The 22582-nt window shown below is 39.7% G+C and overlaps 1 protein-coding gene across 6 annotated transcripts in view; it reads left to right on the top strand.

The window, feature by feature from the left end:
* Window positions 1-22582, top strand: part of csmd3b (CUB and Sushi multiple domains 3b) — a 373567-nt gene that overhangs the window by 76870 nt on the left and 274115 nt on the right. For all 6 annotated transcript variants that reach the window (XM_079656201.1, XM_079656206.1, XM_079656205.1 and 3 more), the window contains one exon: window positions 4584-4806. In XM_079656201.1, coding sequence (XP_079512327.1) covers window positions 4584-4806 — 223 coding nt within the window. The remainder of the gene's footprint in view (window positions 1-4583; window positions 4807-22582) is intronic.

The following is a 22582-nucleotide window of genomic DNA, read 5'->3' as shown; positions in this document are numbered from 1 at the left end:
TACATAGAATGGACCATTCAGTTTTAAAGGTTTGAATCTAAAAGTATTGTCTAATATTATAAAAAACTAAATATTGTCACATTGCCTAGACTACAGCATGAAAACAACGATTCCCTTTGAGTTTCAATGTTCAGATATCCTGTCCCCCTTTGATTTACTGACTGTGGATAACATTGATAAAAAAGCTACGGGAATGTTTTTTAGTTGATGAGAAGATCGTTTTAATTGTTGCCTTACCCCTTATACCCCATGGTAACTACAATTACCACATAACATTACCCCTGGCTCATCATATATCTTGTCTAGCATCTGTTAATAAACTCCTAACCAGTTTAATTGTTTGTGTATAGGTTAATGTCACCCCTGAGAGATCATAAACACCTCACGTTATGCTTCATCACACGAAATGCAGTCCCTATTGCGCATTATATTATGCATTTATTTGCAGCCTCTTTAATAACATGTGACAAAATAAGGTCTCTGTGTTAGTTCCTGTATTTTCCCTTCCTGAATAAGTTGTTCCACTCTAATTATTATATTCTATTGGGAGCTCAATCTTGAATCTTTACCTCATAACACCTCACTTTGAAGCATTTCTGCATGACACAACAGACTTTGTCTCACATAAGCATCAGTTAATCTGAGTATTTGGCTGTATGGAATATTGACAGTTATTGAGCTAATCTCTTTCCTGCAGATGGAAGTATGCAATATTCCTAGCTCATAAAAAAACAAAACAAACAAAACGGTTAAACCAATTACATTTCAGATTCTTATATTGCAAGTGTAGCACCAACATTTAGCCAACCATATTCAAATATATATATAAAGGAATCCAGTAGCTCGTCTTAGAACCAGAGAAAAAATACATTGAGTGATCAATACACCATCTGAAATGTGTCAAAAACCAGTAAAAGCAACTTTATAATTAGGTGCATGAACTCATCTCAGTGTATTTTACCTTCCTCATAACATAAACCTTAAAATTGTATTAAGTTGTCAACTGAATTAGATTTATTATCAAATAATTTGGAGCCATTAACTGGCTGTTACTTTAGATAATATCTCAAAGCATCTATATGTCATAGTGGAGAATGTAAATAATCTATTTTCTATCCATCATAGCCATAAAGGCATGTAGCGATATTTGAAATCATTGATTTTATTCAAGTGTAATCTTGGACATGCAGGGGTTGTTACATAGCAAATACATTCATTTAATTAGAAATACATTAGACAGATGCTCTGATAGGTCTGCCTTTTCTTTGTGACCGTGCATCTGTGCTATCCTCAGGGGAACTCCTGCTTCATGGAGCATACATCCCATTTCACTTGGATGATAACATTCCAGTTGGGAACCACATGGATCTACCCTTTCAGAACTGGGCCGTTAAATAAATTCCTTTTTTTGCTGTGCTGTTCACAATCTTTCCTTTGCAGATTTGAAAAAGTGTAAAAAACAAAGCACAGAAGACAGTCAGTGGCATTTCAGCCCTTTGTGTCCTTTGTAGTCATTCAAACAAACAATATATGATATGAATTTGTATATTGTGAGTGTATATGCCAGTCTTATAATATTCTGTAGGTCTGTGTATGAGCATATGTGTCAGCTGTCATATGGCTCTAGCTCTTCCTTTCGTTTTTCATCATCTCTGCTGTGATTTGTTGTGAAGGGACAGAGATACTGGCGCCTAATTGCGGCTCAGACTGCCATTGGTCATTATATTGCTCAATGTGATGGTCTTGGAATTGTCTTGGTAAATTGGAAAAGCACACACTGAAACACACATATATTTATAGACACACACTCTTTTTTGGTTAGGGTCTGTCTTGGATAATTGGTTGGAAAAGCATCCAGCGGGATCACCCTGCTGTCCCTGTGGCCCCAGCTGCCATAGCAAATAACAAGGCTCATAAACATGAAAGGCACGCGCATGATTGTCCTGATTTGAGCTTTGCACTCAGAGGATATCGATTAAAGCCTAGAAAATTCAAGGACTTAAAGCATACAGTGAGAGCATTTGTATTAAACATTTTCATTTCACAATTATACACCAAAGCCATACTGCTGCAGTTTCAAAAGCTTTTGTAGATATGGTCATTGCCAGCGATTAAAAAGAAACGGGGACTGAATACATTTAAAACAAAAAATAAACAGGTATGCTAGATAACAGAAAAGTGATTGCAACATCATCTCAGCAAGAAGACATAGTGACCAATATAACAGCAATTTCCCTCTCTGCTGTAGTGTCCTTGAGCAGGATGAGGCCAAATCCCCACCAGCTTCAAGGGCTTCTGCTCTGTAAGCTGACTCTGCAGTCTGGCTCTCCCGTGGAGCGGAAGAAGTGAAGAGTTTCTCCATCAGGGATCGATAGAGCATCGCAGAAAGAAACTCTCCGACTTCACGTCTGGACACTTCAAGCTTTTCATCTAACACCTGTGGTGTGTTTGATATAAAAGGATCATTAAGATCAAAGGGAGACGATAATGATCCTGATGTGAACCGTGAAGTCCAAAGAGATCAATTACATTTGCATTTTACAATTTAAGCATTTAGCAGGATCTGTAACCCGGAGAGATTTAAAATAAGTACAGCAGCAGAATTTGCTTCACTTCTAATGTATCAGTACAAGCAGCAGGGAAAAGGAAAGGGAAGTGATCAAAACTATTTCTACACACTCCATGTTTCTATAGTAACAATCCTATCCAAAATATGGTCAAGGCAAGGCAAGTTTATTTATCTAGCACCTTTCAACACAAGGCAATTCAAGGTGCTTTACAAAAATGAAAGACATTCAGACAAAGGCATTTCAAAACAGTAAAAGACAATAAAAGAAACATTAAAAGAAAAAAAACATGAATAAAAAGTACATGAATAAAAGGTTACAGTGCAGTTTAAGATATGAATAGTTCACACAGAAGTTCCACTTTACTGATGAACACAACGGCTCAGTTTCAATTAAAAGCAGCGACAAACAGATAAGTCTTCAGCCTGGATTTAAAAGTAGTAAGAGTTGCAGCGGACCTGCAGGTTTCTGGGAGTTTGTTAAGTCAAATTAACATCACATTTACTGACTGTTTATGTATCGAGACACTTATAATATATATATTCTTTCAACACAAAACATTAACTTTAGTATCAGCATAGTACGATAGACTGAACGGACCAGTGCATCTTATTTATGTTATATAACCCAACCCAACCAGAAACCTTGGAAATGCAATGATAAATTTTCTTATACAGTATGCTTGTTTACTCTCTTACATGGAAAATAACTTAGTTTATAATTGGTTGGATATCCATTACTGTGACGTGCTTGTATGTTTTGCTTCTTCCTATCCAGAGCATCTAAATAATGCCTCTGCAGTTGATGTTATTGTTAGTTTGGCATCTCTTCCTCTCCTCCATTTCCTCGTCTCTGCCACCATAGAGTCATGATAAAGAGCCTATAGAAGCTCATTAAGATCTAGTTGTATTTATTCTCTCCCTCCCTCAATAAATCATTAACTGCCTTTGATGCTGCATATTGTGTGCAAAGAGTTTGCATTGGTGTCAAACCCCTGTCGTTTTATCCTCCACAGTTAATATAGACATGCAGAGAAACATTTTTCCTTCAGTTATAAATTGCAGCAAAAAAAGAAAAAGGAGCCAGCTTTTGATCTGTTAGAGACACACTGTGCGAATCCAAGAGGATGCTCTGGTCTCTTATTGATTTCGCCTATCAAGTCAGGTGGAAGGGGTTGCTGAGCTTCCCCACTGTCAGAGGACCTAGGTTCAAGCACCCCATGTTAAAAAGAGTACCAACTCCTGGGGTGAGGCTCTGAAACACACCCGGCCCTTGCCCTCGCTGCGGGGGGAGGCCAGGAGAAAATATGTTACTAGCCGCAACAGTACAGATCCATGGAGCTGCAAGAGTTGCTGACAAATACTTGATTCAACTCTTCTGATGCTCGCTACTGTATATATTCCATTAATATGTAATCATAGATCAGCATCAAAGAAACAGGATGTATCAGAACCAAGCTGACCTACTTTGGATGACTCATGCTGACGTATGGCTTTCATCCTAGATTGACGTAAAGCAATACTTCAGTGCCCAACTTGTTTGCACTATAACCTGTATTTCTATTTGTTAATATTGGATTAGGACAGTCTGTCATCAATCTTGTATCCATTTAATCAAACAAGTTGTGTAAAAATGATACTTGTAGTACCGTAGTACGTGTGCCTGTGTGCGTTTTTGTTGAATAAAAGTGCCTGTGTGAGTGTACGCATAGCCTGCAGTTGTTCGGTGTCTCTCAAAACATAGCACACACTGGTAGACAAACTAATTTATGCTAACTATATGCACAGAGACGGACGCATGGATGCACAATCTTCACATACTGAACATTCTGTCATATGATGTTTCACAGTGTTCGTTAGACTCTAAACTTTACAAATAATATTTATCCTCCTGCTTAACATTGTGTTCTCCCTGTTTATCCTGTAGTACACAGCATCTGTTGTTTGCCGCCGTTTGTTTTTCAAGAATAAATCAAATGTTCAAATAAATGAAACGTTCTCTTTTTTTCTCCTTTAGGTTTTATCTACACATGTGGCGGTACACTAAAAGGCAGAAATGGCAGTATAGAATCGCCAGGGTTTCCCTATGGCTACCCCAATGGAGCGAACTGCACCTGGGTCATCGTCGGAGAGGAAGGAAGTAGAATCCAGCTCATGTTCCTGTCATTTGCCATAGAAGAAGAATATGACTTTTTGTCCTTGTATGATGGACACCCACATCCGACCAACTTCAGGACCAGGTAGGACCGGTTATTGTTTTAATCGTAATTGTTTTCCCTTGTAAACAACTGAGGGAAATTTGAAAAATTATCAAAGACAAGAAAGGAGTTTACTGGTTTTTAAAAATATTTTATTAAATTGTAGTAAGGTGTTACCTAGGATAAACTCAAGAACATAATGCATTTTACACACTTTATTTTGATTTATTTCAAAGCAAAATATTTGTGTTCAACATCCTCTAATCTCCATTGCATGGCAATGCCATTAGCATGGCAAACACAGCAGACACACCTGTTATGGCATATATCCCGTTGTTTATTATTAGGTTACCACTGATGTGCAGCCAGTTTGCAATCCTTTCAAGCTGAAGCTACAGTATACAAGGAACTGCTTTTTTTGTTATTGCCAATTAATGATGATCTGTAATGAGCCAATGGTTTTACATCATCAAATATATGGGACCAAGTATTCACGTAAAAAAATAAAACAAACAACATGGAGTTATGGATGTGGAAATACAAGCACATACATACTTGAAGGTCACATTATTAGTTTAGATATGAATGCATACATGGTTTATAATGACATAAATGCTCATTATGTCAACAAACGTCGAGCAGATGTTGTCATGCTGGGCTATATTCTCTTGAGCAGTTCTGTTGTAGTAGAACAAATGACCTTGCATAGCAACAGGGTGTTGTCCTGCTGTGGTATACAAATACCTCAGGTCCAATCAGTGACACTTTGGTTTCCTTTAGTTATTGAACCTTTTTATCGAACTCATCTTGCAAGAAACACAATACCCAGAAACAAGCTAATTTCAGATAAGCTATTAAACTCTCCTTGCCTTATGATTTGATCAAACAATCAATAGTGCCTAATGGCATTTGTCTGTGACTCTATTCACGTCCGACATGTTCTTTTAACCCTGAAATTAAATTATTATTACGTTATTCAATTAACTGTGAAATGTGAGAGTGCTGTTTATTGACATGTACGTAGTTTGATTTTCATGGTTAAACACTGAGATTAGGTTTTGACAGTTGCACAAGTTGTTCGACCAGAAAGTAATTGTCACATCTCACATACTCTTGACCTAAGAAGGACTTAGTAATGTGAAGAAGTTTTAGAAAATGAAACTTACAATATTGCTTATTGCATGATGTACCTGATTCACTTTAATTCTGCTGAATCAAAACAACAACAGTTTTTTGTCAATCAATAACATTGGATAGAAATAACCCAACATTTTTAGCAAATGAATATGAATGGAGGCTTAAAGTTCTTGCTTCTAACAATAAATCAATCACGCATTCAGAGATTTCTTCTTTCCCAAGAGAACAAAACATTATAAGCGATATGTATTCTTTGGTATCTTGCGAACAAAGACAATATTTTTTCCAGTCACTACATGACAATATTATACTGATTAGCTGTTGTTTCTGATCTTTGAATGAGGCTTCGCTGTCTTTCTCATGTGTCTGAATAAAAAAAGCAAAGGAAATGGAAAAGTAACTGTGAGTGAGCTCTTTATTTCATTTTGGATCCTGTGATGTGAGCATCCACCAGGAACTTATTCTTGGAAACAAGAATATCCAATCTGATACAAAGACTCGCTTCTCACAAGAGGCTCTTCTTCTGGCTCCTCTTCTTCAAGGCAACAGCACACAATACACACAGCAGCGTTTGGTGAAGGATGAACTAACCCACAAAGGAAGTTATACTTATGGAATAGATCCATCCAGCAAAAAAAGAAAATAGAAATCAAATATACAGTATGCCACAAGAGATGTTAAGACCAGGATGATTTGCCACAAACAAGTTCATTTGCAGGTCACATCCAATGCTGACTTTTTGAATACTCTAAAGGTCTTAAAACGCATATTTCTTAATAGCTTTGTTAGGTTTAATTAGGTTCTAACTTGTAATATATTTCTTTAGTTATTGGTTATCTCACATGGGCATTTTTTGTTGTTGTCCTCGCTCTGCTTGCTCATTTGAGATGGTCTAGTTTAAAACAAGTGATGTGGAACTCTGTCTAGAAGTCAGGCATGTGTGAGGGAAATATCATTTGCATAGTTATAAGCAAAATCATTTGGTTCGGTTCAGTTCAGGAAAACGGATGTGGGTCATGGCGAGATGAAATGAGTCCTCTTAATACTTGGTGGTTTGATGAAAAGCAATTCTCTGACTGTGGGGAATGAACCATGCTCCTTTGGTTCAACAGCATAATTTATAATCAGCCTTCTACAATAATAAACCTTTCTTTGACAATCCGGTGGTTTTCAGTGCTCAAATTGTTATACAGAGTTAATTAAAAAAGGGAGAGAAATAAAATAGATTAAAACAGAGCAAAATTAAATAAAGCATCAACATGATGTTTACTGCTCTATAGAGTATGTAACCCTGTAGAAAAAAAGAGAGAGAACCGACGGGTAGGAAGGGAGAGACAGTAAAAGATGCCCTCTGTGCTCTTATTGGTTGATTAAGATTTCCTGCTTATCTCAGATAACAGGAAATGATTTGCTGCGTGAGTGTGTGCACACTTACATTCACATGCATAGGGTGAGTGTGTGATGAAGATTTATGGTCTGCACAGTTACAATCGCCCAGCTAGTTAAGCCAAATTACCTCTGCTGTCTCATTCTGTCTCTCTTTCTCTCTTTCTCTCCTTCACACCCACACACACACACACACACACACACACACACACACACACACACACACACACACACACACACACACACACACACACACACACACACACACACGTACATGGACACACATGGTAACTGACACACGTGCACTGGGACACAGGGCAACATGGTGATTAAGAGGTCAGATCCATTAACAGGAAAATGGTAATTATGGGGAGAGTGATTAACATGAAACACTCACACACACACACACACACACACACACACACACACACACACACACCACACACACACACACACACACACATATACACATGCATGCTCATACAAACACCAGACACCAGTCACATATTTCTTTTGGTGTTATAAATATAACTTGTTGTCAAATTACAGCGTCTACTGTACCTTGAGTGACACTCACCTTGTCTGAACTATAATTTCCTCAACTTGAAATGCACAGACACAACATACAATCAAAAAAGGTATGACTTTTTTTTATGAACATAAGACTCGTTGTTTTTTTTCAAATTAGAAATGTTCAAGCTGCTTTTCCTCAAATCAGGCTTAAGTCTCTTTATGAGTGTTACCACTTACACTATAATCAATATTTAAAAGTGATTGTTCTAATAATAAGCTTTCATAAACAAGTAAAGGGCATCTCTGCTGATTGCTGCTAGAGCTGTGTTTCAGCTTTTGACAGGTCACAAAGCAGGCACTTGGGCTTAAAAGGTTTGTCTGGCTGATGAATCATGTTATTAACTGAGGTTCACGTTAAACACAAAGCTTAGTGGAATAAAGAAAAACCTTATCGACTGTGGTTGGAAGTTGGAATTATTGACAGTGACAAACTTGGGTTCGGTCCTGACTCACCTGTTCATTGCCTTTTTTGATGTCAGTGCAACAAACACGCATGATACATGTGAGCCTGTCAGGTTTGTACTCTGTGCCTTTTAAACTCAGGATGCACTCACACCCTGTAACCCAACAAATACATATTGCATACCTTCATGACCTTATCGTCATTCCAGTGTTACTCTTTGGGCAGTGACAGCTGAATCAACACAGACCTGATGACATTTCTTTTGAAAGCTTCTGAAGACATATTTTTCTGTGAAAATATATTAAAACATATTTGTTTGAAATTCATTCAAATAAAATCAAGGTACCCCATATGGCATCCCCACTGCACAATTGGGAATACTTAGAAGAAATATGAGTTTATAAATATGTTATATCCATTAACAATGTTCACTCTAGCTCATCCAAAGAGAGTTTTTCTTAATAACATTGATAAACGGATTCAATAAGAGGGATTAAATGTGCATTCACACCTAATAGTCCGCTCTCTGGTGCGCACCAGACCACAGTTTGTTACATTGTTTCATTTTTCCGATGGTTCGGTTCGCGTTCACACGGGCAAAACTCAAACGGACTATAAACTTTAAACACAAGTCATGTGCTAGGAAATGCTGTTCAACCATTGGTCAGACATTAAAGGGGTAAAAACGCAAATCCCGGCAATTTCTAGCGGAGCCTCCGCCATGGAGCATCGGCACTTTCGGCAGATTATTCTCATGCTGCTGTTAATCTGGAGATCAATAGACTCTAGCGGCCCGCGCATATGATTATATAATCAGACAACGTCCGTTAAAAAACAGCGGAGAAGTAACGGGCAGAAACCCTCCTTTTTACTCAGCGGTCCAGACATAGACATCAGACGGCGAAACATATTCAGTTGCCAGTTACTTTGGCATTAGGGCAGGGATATCTAGATACTTTCCAAGGTTTTACATAATGAATTGTGCTACTTTTAAAGCAAGCAACGATGTTTTCAAATCTGTAATCAAAAAGCTCCTCAAAAACGCTATCGAAGCAGTTCCTGCCGTTGCTACGTTAGTTCAAACGGTAACAACGGAATACTTTTCTTAGCGGATGCATGTATATTTAAATCAATACATACAACTATTTTTTAAATCAACAAAATCATTTTCTAAATCCACAAAAGCATTTAAATGAATATTGGGAGTCATGTTGTTACTTTGTTCAGAATGTGGCCATGTAATAAGCGGGATAATGTGCAGCGGCGCGGTCATTGTGGGGAAAATAACACCGACAGGCTGATCAGGAGCCCAACGCGAAGTGGAGGGATCTAGATCGGCATGTTCTTGTTCATGAGAGACGTTCTGCAGTAAGGAGGGGCGTTTCACCGACGACAGGTGTTCTTACTTTATGTAGCTGACGGAGAATTTTTTGTTTACACGACACTGTTCAACACTTAATTCTGCTTCACTCTTTAACTAAACAACCGCGGAGGTTTTGAAATACTCTTTCGCAAAAGATTTTTGAAGATATCCGCGTTCTTGTGACACGTAAATACTGCGCTTCCTATGTTTTGGTGCGAACTGCGTTCACACCAGCAATGAACCGCTCCAGATTTCGCAAGCAAACGCTCCGAGACCACCTATTTTAGCGGACCAGAGTCCTGTTTAGTTCACTTAAGAGGTGTCGGACTGTGTTCACACCGACCCAAATGAATCGCACACAGCGGCTAAAAGCACCAGGGTTCGATTCAACCGGACTATACAAGGCAGGTGTGAACGCACCCTGTTATCCTAAATGTTCAGATTGATTGTGTTGTCTTATGATGTCGTAATCACTTTTGTATATGGCTGATTCAGCCTGACTTAACCTTAACAAACAAGAGCCAGAGGTAAACTCCTATGGTTGAACCTCTGCACATATATAGTTCATTGTATTGCACTGTACAGTACCTGTTGTGTATTAGTAGAAAGAAATTAATGAAACAAGGGACAGAGGATACGGGTACTCAACTCTTTACTGTTCGTCATGCTTAACTGCCACAGCATCAACTCCCGGGCTTACTCTTCTTCTCTCAACATTGTATGTATACTCTGGTTACACTGCGCCCCCTATTGGCAGGAGTATATTAGAACACAACATTTCCCCCCTTCTTAAAAAGAGTTACTTCTCCCCTTGAACAGCATGCATAACATTAGCATTTTAAACAGACACTTACGTAGTAACCATGAAACCATCTGTAATGATAATAACTTCACATATCACAATATGCAGAACATTTTCAAACATTAATTCAACCACAGTTTAAGTGACATAGTCCTCAATCCAAACAGGCTGCTTTCTGATTCGCTGGTTCCTGCTCTGAGCACCATGCACTGTAGCTGGCTCAGCAGGCCTCACTTCTTCTGATGGAGGAGTGAATGTTTCTGGAAGCACCGACAGGTGTGAAGCATCCCAGGTTTTTCCATTATCAAGTGTGTAACTGTGAGGTCCTTTCTGCTTGGTCACTTTCAGAGGCTCACTGAACTTTGGCTTTCCCTTTTTGACATGCAGCGGGTTTCTCACACGCACCAGGCTTCCCGGATGTATTTTGGGAATCTTGGCATTTCTTTTTGCATCAGAATATGTTTTCATGTGCCACTGTTTCTTTTCCACTCTGTCTCTCAGTTCCTGATCCTGAGTATCCGTAAGCTGTGGCAGGATTGAGAGTTTGGTTCGCATTTTTCTTCCATACATGAGCTGGAACGGAGATGTCCCTGTAGTGGCATGAGGTGTAGCTCTGTAGACCTGAAGAAACTCAGCAACGTGAGCTTTCCACGGAGCGTTCTCTCTCTGTGCCGTGAGAATGCTTTCCTTCAGCACTCTATTTAGCCTCTCCACCGCTCCATTTCCTTCTGGATGGTAGATTGTAGTCCTGATGTGTTGGATGTCTCTTTCTTCTAGGAAAAAGGCGAGTTCTGAGGATGTGAATTGTGGACCGTTATCTGTCACCACAGACACAGGGTTCCCTTTTTGGCTGAACACTGATCTCATGAAGGTGATCACTGTTGCAGTAGTGCATCTTGGGGCAAAACACACTTCTGGCCATTTTGAATAGTAGTCAGTCATAGTAATAGCAAACTTACAGTCCACCGGACCAGTCTCAAATGGGCCCACGATGTCGAGGGCAAGCTTTTGCCATGGCCCCTGAGGCAGAAGGACTGGTGTCATAGGTGCAGGGTTAGTTTTAGCTGTTTTATCATTCATCTGGCAGGACACACAGGCGGCGATAACCGATTGTACCAGTGCATCCATTTTAGGCCACCAATACAAGTCTCTGAGTCTCTGTTTTGTGCGTACAATGCCTTGGTGGCTCTCGTGTGCTAAGGATACCATGTGTGAGTGTAGCTTTACTGGAACAACTAACCTGTGACTCCCTCTCAGAATGAGTTGTTCATGTGCAGAAAGTTCATTTCTCACCTGGTAGTACGGCAACATGTTAGCAGGCAGGCCTTTGGATGAAGCTGGCCACCCGTCTGTCATGTAGTTGCGTAGCTGACGTAACTCTGGACAGGAAGTGCAGGCATCTGTGAAGTCAGACGAGGGAACAGCAGTCAGCAGGGCAGAGACAGCAGCAACCATCTCTGGTTCCGTGTCTGAGGTGCAGTCCTGTCCGTGTGGCAGTGGCAGGCGGGAAAGGCAATCTGCTGCATGGTTCTGAGCACCGGGTCTGTAGACAATATCATAGTTGAAGCAGAGTAGCCTGGCCGACCAGCGTGCTACTCTCATACCAGCTCTCCCCATGCCTTTTGTAGCCAAGAGTGTGGTCAAAGCTTGGTGATCAGTCCTTAAGGTGAACTTTGTTCCCCACAAGTAGGTTCTCCAACGCTCTGCAGCCCACACACAGGCCAAAGCTTCTTTTTCTACCACAGAGTACTTTCTCTCTGGAGCACTAAGAGAGCGCGAAGCAAATTCCACTGTTCTTTCAGTGTTGTCACGATGTATCTGTGTCAGCACCCCACCTATGCCATAGTCTCAGGCATCTGTAGACACTATGGTGGGCCGTGACGGGTCAAAAAGAGCGAGTGATGAACTGTCTGTGATGAGTAGTTTAACCTGCTGAAAACTACTCTGTGCCTCATCAGTCCATGTGAATGTAGCTCTGCGTAGCACATCTCTCATTGGTTCCACCACAGTTGCATAGTTCTGTATGAACTTGGAGTACCACGATGTTAGGCCAAGAAAAGACCTGAGAGTCAATCAATCAATCAATCAATGTTTATTTATATAGCCCAATATCACAAATGTTACATTTGTCTCAGTGGACTTCACAGTTTGTACAGAATATCAGTATGACAATACGACACCCTCTGTCCTTAGACCCTCACATCGTACAAGGAAAAACTTCCAGAGAAAACCCCACAGTTTAAAGGGAAAAATGGGAGAAACCTCAGGGAGAGCAACAGAGGAGGGATCCCTCTCCCAGGACGGACAGACGTGCAATAGATGCCGTGTGTAAATTGAAAAGATAATACATTTGCAACATAGGTAGTCCAAATGTTTTGAAATGCATGTGTGTATAATAAGAAGATGAATCCACGAGGATATCCATCCAGGACTTATGATCCAGGACCGCAGCCACGACTCAAGATCCAGGACTCGCAATCCATGACACAGGACCGTCACTGGATCACTGGGTGATGGAGCATCCCGAATAGCTGCAATGTGGTCATCATTTGGCAGCAGACCTTCCTTGCTTATGCTGTGTCCTAGATACGTTAGTTTGTCCTGGTAGAATTTGCATTTATCTGCGTTGAGACTTAGTCCAGCTTCCTGCAGTCGGTACAGTACTGCTTTCAGGCGGGTTTCATGCTCAGCACGGCATGAGGAGTAAATGATGATATCATCCAGATATGCCTGCACTCCAGGTAAATCTTTCAGCACCATGGACATCATCTTCTGAAATGCTGAGGGTGCTGATGCTAGCCCATAGCAAACTCGCTTGTACCTGAAAAGTCCCTCGTGAGTAATGAAAGCAGTCAGATCTCTGCTGTCCTCATGCAGTGGAAGCTGGTAGTATGCATTAGCCAGGTCGAGGGTTGAGAATATGGTAGCTCCTCTGAGTTCTGAGAAGAGCTCCTCCATGTGTGGAATGGGGTAGCAATCCATTATGACGGCCTTGTTAGGCTCCCTGAGGTCTGTACACATCCTTATTTTAGATGAGTTCTTTCGTTGAGTCACAACTATCGGTGATACCCAGGGAGAGGCATCTATTTTTTCAATGATGTCAGCATCAAGAAGGCGCTTTAACTCTGCAGAAACAGCATCTCTGACTGAGAATGGAAGCCTTCTCAATTTCTGCTGCACAGGCTTCACCTCATCTTTCACTCTTACTTTGTGTACTACGTTCCTAACACAGCCCATAGGTAAAACTGTATTAACAGGTGCAGATGCAGTAGGTGTCGGTGTAGTAGGAGTTGCAGGTGGGGTTGTTATCTCTCTGACTGTGTGCTCTGACTTCAGTACCACTCTGTTTCTCATGATGACCATTTCCAGTGCCTCAAACAGGTCCAGGCCCAGCAGTATTGAACCTGACTTCACAATGAAAAGGGTAGCTGAGGCAGTATTTCCGTCATGGAATGCACGTAAATGCAGTTTCCCTAGTACTGGGATTCTCTGTCTTGAGTATGTGACTAGAGGAACCTTTGTAGGTTTCAGTGGTATGTGACTGAAATAGGTCTCGTACACATGAGCCGGCAGCAGTGACACTGAAGAACCAGTATCTACTATCATCTCAAATGACTGGTTAGCAGGAGAAAGTCCCAAATCTACAGTGCACATTATTTTCTTCTCTTTTGGGGCAGAATTATTCAGCAATAAAACAGTCAGTTCTGGAATAACGATCTCCCTCACTTCACGTTTTTGTTCTGAACGACACACTTTGGCAAAATGCCCAGTTTTTCCACAGGATTTGCATATTTTGTTTGTAGCAGGGCATTGTGTGGAATTGGCCATATGTTTATCTGAATCACATCTGTAACATCTTCGTGCTTGCTCAGACTTTCTCTCACCTTGCCTTTGTTTACTTGCAGCGGGACGTTTTTGTTCCCATTTTGGCGCGCTGATCTCTCTCACAGGCACTTCACTGTTGGAGAACTCGGCCACGTTGCGCGCCGCCATTTCCACCTGATTTGCAATCTGAATGGCTTTATCCAGTGTCAGTTTGTCTTCTAGCAGCAAGCGTTCACGTATGCGTCCACTGTAGGCTTTTTCCACGATCTGATCACGCAGCATATCCTGTTCTGCATTTCCAAATTCACAAAAAACGAGCATTTCACGTAGCGCAGAGACGTACTGTGCAATTGTTTCATCATGTCTCTGGGCTCGTTGGCGGAACCTGTGTCTCTCCGCAATTACGTTTACCTTCGGCACGAAATGCGCCCGTAGTGCAGCCACGGCATGGTTGTATGTAGTTCCCGTTTCAGTCAATGTGTAGAATATCCTCTGTGCTTCGGTTCCGACGCTGTGTAGCAGCGTTGCACGTATACGGGTATCCGGCCACTTGGCTCCTTCCACGTCGATCACTAGCAGATAGTTTTCGAACATTTTTAGCCATGTTCCAAATGGCATAGTAGGTTCTCCCGGACACTGAAGAAAGGTGGGAGGTAAAGGAGTAGAAGCCACGGCCATCCTCGTCGCCAATGTGTTGTGTATTAGTAGAAAGAAATTAATGAAACAAGGGACAGAGGATACGGGTACTCAACTCTTTACTGTTCGTCATGCTTAACTGCCACAGCATCAACTCCCGGGCTTACTCTTCTTCTCTCAACATTGTATGTATACTCTGGTTACACTGCGCCCCCTATTGGCAGGAGTATATTAGAACACAACAGTACCTAAGACATAATTGCCGTATTTCAACACAGCCTAGTCACTGTTATGTCCATATTGGATAATTTTACATCATTTCCCTAACTTTAACAGTAGTTAGAGTAGAGTAGAGTAAAGTAGTTTAAGTTATCTAAACTTTTAAAATCTTAACCATACTGCACTTTCTATGCATAGATAATATATTACTTAAAAATATAGATATATATTTCATCAAAGAACATTGTAATTGAAGATAATAAAAGTTTTTTTAAGATCTTTATATTATAATTGTTCTCTTTGGTGGCTTGTATACTGAGCAGACCCTTAATACATTAAAGTGATATTCATATTGTTATTGTGTTTCCTGGGCATTACTCACCTTCTTAACTACATCTAGTTTTTTTATCTACAGCTTGATGTCATGTTTTTCTCACGATGCATTTGCGACATTTGGTATTAATAACATTTTGAGGTTAATTATAATTTTCTGTTTTCAGACCATGCATTTTCAACCCCTTGAAATATCTTCCAGTGTACTCCTACTCCAGTTAAAGGATAAGCACTCTTTGCTTATTTGGCTGCTTGTGCAGCAGGTTAACCCTAAGCACAATCCAAAACTGTGACACAAGTTTGCATGCTAAAAAGTCAAAGACAGTCACAAAAAGAGATGATGAAGAAAACAGGGACATGGTTGAAAGGCAGAGTTAAGAAGCAAGGACATATTGCATTGTATGTGATCATTTTTTAATTATAGTGGAGCCTCCTGAGGTGTGCTTGATTTATCCTGAGAGACCCTCAAACAGACATGGTGACATTTTGAAATTAAGTCAGTTAATTGTCTTCATTGGTAATTTGTCACATTGTGTTGTTGGCTCTTCACCTTATTGTTATCGTTTGGCTTGAATGTCTATTAATTAATAGAAATGCCAGTTCAGTTTTTTTAATATGGCAAGTGCTTAGCAAACCTATACTTAAGAATGTCACGGCAATTTATGTCAACAGCTTTAATCAATCCGCACACTTTCACAGATAAGTGGTGGCTCATGGATTTCAACGTGTTTGACAATAATTACAGTTAAAATGGCATCCACATCCATATTTGTTTATTTATTTTCTGGAATGTATTCATGTGAGGCTAAAAGACGAGCACTGTCCTGGGTGAACATTTCTACAAAGTTCAGCATTATGGCAATTCAGCTTTCTTTTGTCCCCTCGGTTACTTTCCTCCCGTTGTCATGTCACAAGCTGCCATTTAAAATGACTGACCTCCTTTTATTCATGGTTGTTGTGTCATAGTAATGTGACCGCCTGGTAGGAGCATAGTACATATGCTGCAAAATACGTGAATTGGACATCAAGTAGACCTCAGAACCTTTAGCAGCTGTCAGAGAATTACTTATGTGAGTGCCAAGGGAGCATCTGAAAGTGTTTGGACATGGATGGATGGAAAATCACCTTCTTTCTTTGCCAGACTTCCATGATTGAAATAGGAAAAATAAATTCCCAGTCTAAATATTTGATCACAATGGTGTGTGGTGCTTGCAATTAAAAGGTTGGACAAAAAGCTCAAATACTTAATGCGCATTGCTGTCAACAAACACAATGCAACAAAGAGTGGGTCACAGATCTTAAATAAATTCATGTGTAGTTTTTGTTTTGTTTGATTAATTCACAGGAAGCAAGGAGGTTTCTCAGAGTAATTTAGAGCATTCAAATAATTGTAATACACCACTTACTGAAACCATTCATTGAGACTTGTTTGTTAAATAAACGACCCTTCCCATCAAGTCCTGAAAGTCTAGTATTTAAAAAAAAAAGTATAACCACGGCTACATGCATTGATAACTGCCTTTTTTGTCTATGGATTATGGATTTATATAAGAAGATACATAAAACACCTATACTGCAACTGAGTGCAGTAGAGCACACCGACTGCTGTATAAATTATATTAACTAGAAATAAGTCTACGGGTCTGCCACCTTAAACAACAAACATCTTAACTCAAATAATGGTCAAAATGAAATTTGTTTTCATTTCAATTTCTTTCATTTGTTATTTGGTAGTCCTTATTTGCATATTGTTAGGATTTCTACGAATTAGCAAATTCTTGGTTTCCCCTGAATACCTCACACGCAGTGCAGCATCACCGTGATTAGATCTGGAAAAAGCAGGTGTGAAAGATGTCTCTACTGGAGGATGAACAAAGTTTTCAATGTGGACTTATCAACTCTAGTAAGTACTATTATCAACCACAAACTGCACTTAATGTAACAGTTTCATACTTGTTGTTAGCTAGCATTTGAAATTAAATGCTAGCTGAAATTAATAACTAACCTATTTATATATTAGCTAATATTTGCTAGCCCTAGCATACGTTAGCCTACTTGCTAAGAGGAGGTAAACACACCTTATGTCCTTATTTCACTGTGTGAAAGCATATTTGCTGCAATTTTAACCAGGAAGTTTTTATTTATTTTACCAATAGTTTCCTTTTTTGTTTGGTTTATGTCAAGTTCAAGACAAATATAAGATAAATGTATTATGTGTCGCAGTTGTGGAAAGAGAACAACAGGTGAGTTTTTGGTAAAACAGCAGGTCCGAAGCTTATTTTGTCAGGAGGTCAGAGAAGCAGCTCTGTGATTTGAGACTAAGCTTAGGAGTCCTGGGGCTGGTAAAATAACTGAAGCAGGGGCCTCCATCCTTATTTGGGTCAGTAAGTGAGTGACAGAGGATACATGGGAGGAAAGCAGAACTGTAGGATAAGTATTGGTGCCAAGTACCTGGTCAGGGCCCTGGCAACCTGTAGTTTTACCCTGGACAAGGAAGCATAGTTCAGGGTACATTTACCCCACTAGCAGACATTGTTGAAGTGAAATATGTGAATATCTGTGTCAGTGATTGGTGGTAATAATTATGGCCACTTAATTATGTTTATTTATAATATGGTTTATAACCTTTGGTGTACTGAATTTTAGTATTGACTTTATACAAGCACATCGAGATTGTAAATTCAAACTATGATACAACTTTGCTTTGTTAATTGCTGTGTGTGTGTAACTGAATAAGTTGAAGAGGCCTCATATTGGAAGAAACTATATTTTCTGCTGATCCTCTAAGGATGCTTGATTTTAATCCATTTGTTGTTGCTTTGGCCAATAAGGTATTTTCAGTGGAAGTCAGTCACAGTAGCTGCTTTACATGACATTAATTAACATCTCTGGTTGCCCTAAGACGGAGTAAATACATAAGTCACTAAATGCAGGATCTTATGAATCTGTTCTATTTGTTTTTGGTCGGCATATACTAGTTTATTCCCTCTCTCCTCTTCCTGCCCTGACCCAGTTTGTTTCTGCAATTGTCTACAGCACCAATTTTACACCTGGCTAAATAACACCCACATTCCCCTGCACCCATGGAGAGACATGCACAGAAACAGAAAGAAACACACAGCAACTTACACAGAACCCTTTGAATACACACACACACACACACACACACACACACACACACACACACACACACACACACACACACACACACACACACACACACACACACACACACACACACACACACACACACACACACACACACAATGATAGAAATGCACCTGCTACACAAAGGCACAGGAGGAAAATGGGCACTGACACAGGCCGTAGGAAATGGCAGTGTGTGATTAGTGTGAAAATAAGCAAATACGGTCTTTGATGTTAGGACAGTATTACTGCATAGAATTGAGTACACTTTTTTTTCTAAAGTAGCAGGTTCACATGTGTGAGTGAGATGTTTGTGTTGAGTGTAAACTAAGATGTGTTTACCCCTGAGGTAGTGGTATTTCATCTCCACATGCATCAGTTCTGCCCTGTAGGGGGTAAGAGGTGTGTGTGTTAAAGGATTCAAAAAAGCTTTGCTAAGGTTAAAAAGACAGGAAGTAAGAGAATGCACACATTTTGTCTTTCTGAATTCTCCTGTGTATGAAGCTCAGACCAGCCTCTTCTTGCTTCAAAATGAGATCGTTTTTGTGTATTTGCTTGTGCAATAAAACATTCTTAATTATCCTGTTAATGAATTAACAACTGAACAGTTGTGGATATGAACACACCCTGTAATTTACCAAACAGTCTACAAGTGAAGACATATTATATTGCAAAAATCAAATAAACTCTCTTGCTGCACCAACTTGGATTGCAGTAAACAACATTTTGGCACAGCTTGTGTCCATCAGGTTTCCAATTTGGTGTAATGATATCTGCAAGAAAAAAACTTTAAGAGTCATTATGTTCTGTTGCCTTCCTTTTAGTTTGTGGATAATTGCTAAGCCGTTCACAGTGTGCAGGGAAATGTGAGTGTTTTCATAGAGGGGTGCTTTCATTGGATGTTGAAAGCTATTTATCTGCCATTTAGGAAATCAGCAATGTTTCTATCTAATGTGAAAGCAGTGCTGTGAAAAAGACACATTGCATTATATTTGTGGCCCTAAAGGCAGAGTGTTCAAGTATCTGTGACTACAAGCACACTGTTTCTTAGGTTTTGCTTGTCTCCTCTTTAATACTTTTAAGACAATTTCTTTCTACAGATTTCCTCCGGTTAAGTCACAGAGGAAAAAAACAGAAAGACAAAACAAGTTATATGTTTGTTGAAATATAATTTCCTGATAGATTTAGCTCATCCATCATAACTTCCTTCGAATAACACCATTTTGTCTGTTCCTCATGTTTTACTTTCTTTCAATCACTGTCTGTGTCTTTAAACCTTACGGCCCTTCCACATGGCAGCGTGCGTTGCTTCAACGGAGACGCTTCCCATTCACTTTGAATGATGTGACGTCACGCTTTGCCGAACTGCATTGTGGTTCCGTCGCGTCGCTTTGCCTCCGTTGCTCGCTTCAAAAGTTGAGAAAAGTTCAACCTTTCAAGTGTTGACGGAAGCGCCAGCCAATCAAATCATATGCCAGTACAAGCTCTAGCCAATCAAACCGCGTGCTTGTGTATCCGTGGCGGGAGATTGTTGTTCACACGACCACCGGCAAGCTTCAACGCACGCTGCCGTGTGGACGTACCGTTAGCGTTCAGTACATCATCATTCCTGTCTTGATATAGAGACGCTGGTGTCATCTTTCTTTCTCACAATCCGTCTCAGCCTTTCTGTCAATAACTGCCTTTCTCTGAATGATTGTAATTCACTCTTTCTTTTCTCTGTTTCTTAATTGCTGTCTCACATCCCCTCTCTGTCTCTCTTCTCACAATATTAATTCAACCCCCCACCACACTCTCCTCTCCCCCATCTGTTTCTCCCTCAATTATTCCTATAAATGTCATTAATTCAGACCTGATAACCGGCTCTGTTCTTTTCAGCTCAGCCTGGCACTGATTATAATTATAATCATTACAATGACTTAAACAGTGCATTACAATATTCAGGAGTCAAATCCCCTGGTGAAATATCTCTCTAGATTCTTAGGAGCTCCTGTTCTTTGTGTCATATTGCATCCACTGTAGCCTGTAGAGATAGTATGTCTGCTTGTCTTTAATACACCTGGGACGGGTGGTAATTGTTTTTCCCCCTAATTTCCTATGGATGTTCTTTTCCGTTTTATGTGAGAAAAGGTGCGCTGCTACACGCCATATGCAATAACCTATTCATTACCACGAGTGGATTTAAATACCTATTACCTATCAGTGCTTGATGAAGGCAAAACTTTTTCTTCACAAACTGCCCATTCACATCTAATTATTTGACTCAACCTCCAGCCTCAGTCAAAAACGTAATTGGGTGAATCAGCCAGGAAAACTCTATACTCTAGAACGAACAATTACTCAAGTTGAAAATAGGTTTGATCTTTCAATTGAGCTGTTAACATAATCTCTGTAACAATGACTATATTGAACATATGCTGTATATTATTTACTGTATATTCTATAAACCAACCTTATTAGTAGACAAATTATCTGTTTTCATTTGTATTTTCTCGCATAATGGTGGTTCTCCATTTTCTTTTGTGGTCTGATGTTAAGATATGTGTTGGCATTATAACCACTTACTTGGAAGTTCAAAGACAAGTACTTACTTAGTATATGAATATTCATTTGTGACAAAATATGAGTTAGGCCCTTATCTGGAAACCTTTAGCTTTTCATTTCAAATTTGAGTGTGGCAATAAACAAGGCCATTGTGAGTGTTTGTGGTAAGAAGAATTGCTTTCCCCCCAAATACAGTTCAGGGTCTTAATCTATTCAGAGGTCCCTTTGCAACGGCAATATGCCTTTGTGAATAAAGCAGTACAACGTTGGCAATTATTTGAGTGTAAGCAGGGCTCAACGCTAACTCTTAAAAGTGGTTGCCAGGCTGGCAACCAGGCATCAGCTTTTGGATGCCAAAACTGAAAATACGGTTGCCATTTTTAGTCACCTTATATTTTAAATAATGAAGATACTATACAGTTATACATCAACTTAATAATGAACATGTGACACAAAAGAATGTTCAAATGCTTTACAATAAGTAATTAACACAATTATTTGAAACTAAAGTGGTAGTAAACATGTCCACCCTCAATTGCTGGTATACACAATACCAGTAGTGCAGCTGTTGTCATGTTCTTCACAGATCCACAAATGAATTGAGCAAGTCACTAGTTTCATCATCCGTTGTCTGCCTTTCAAATTTGGGTTTTCCTGACCTTTGTGCTGATCACCACCATAGATCTATTGGCCCTTCAGCATTGAAGTCTTGGATTGTGGTTCTGTCATTGGCCAGACTAATACATTTCTAATGTTAAATAAATGAAAACCATTCACAGTTAAGAATTAGATATTCATTATTAATGCTGTAAATTACCTGTAATATGTCTAACTATATTTAAAATGTGTTACCTTTTTATAGAAGTGATTATATTTGTATGCCAATATTTTCCTATGGTAAAGTTTCGTTTTGCAATTTTATTTTGGTAATAACAAGGTCAGGACTCTTATTTTGGAGGAACTTTTACCGGAAGTGAATGCACAATGAAGCAGAATGTACATATATATTTCGCCTCCCAAGACTTTACAAATGTCCTCTTCACTTTACGTTCGGGATCACCTTGTGCTTTATCAGTTGAATCAGGGCTGCCAACACTCATGCATTGAGCGTGAGAGTCACGCAATTAACCCATATCTCACGCACTCACGCCAAACTTGCCTTTCCTCACGCTAAGTTTTCGTCCAAAATAAATGTAGCCTATATAAATATAAAAATAAAGTGAAGGAATAGCAAACAGAGCGGTCTACGAAATGAGACGGTCTTCTGGCTTAGTTCAGTAAAATTGGAACAATATTGGGAGATTCTGATTTCACGGATCATTAACTCATGAACAAAACGTTATTCAGACACAAATGAGGTCTCCTAAGTACCGTGGTAAGGCTGACAACGAACTACAATCACATTTTGATCAAAAAAAGCCTCCGAGCTGGACACATTACTATTGGTCTC

This window comes from Notothenia rossii (genome assembly GCF_949606895.1).
Source record: "Notothenia rossii genome assembly, chromosome: 10".
NCBI lineage: Eukaryota > Metazoa > Chordata > Actinopteri > Perciformes > Nototheniidae > Notothenia > Notothenia rossii.
Note: the sequence above shows the minus strand (reverse complement) of the source record. Positions and strands in the feature narration are given on the sequence as shown.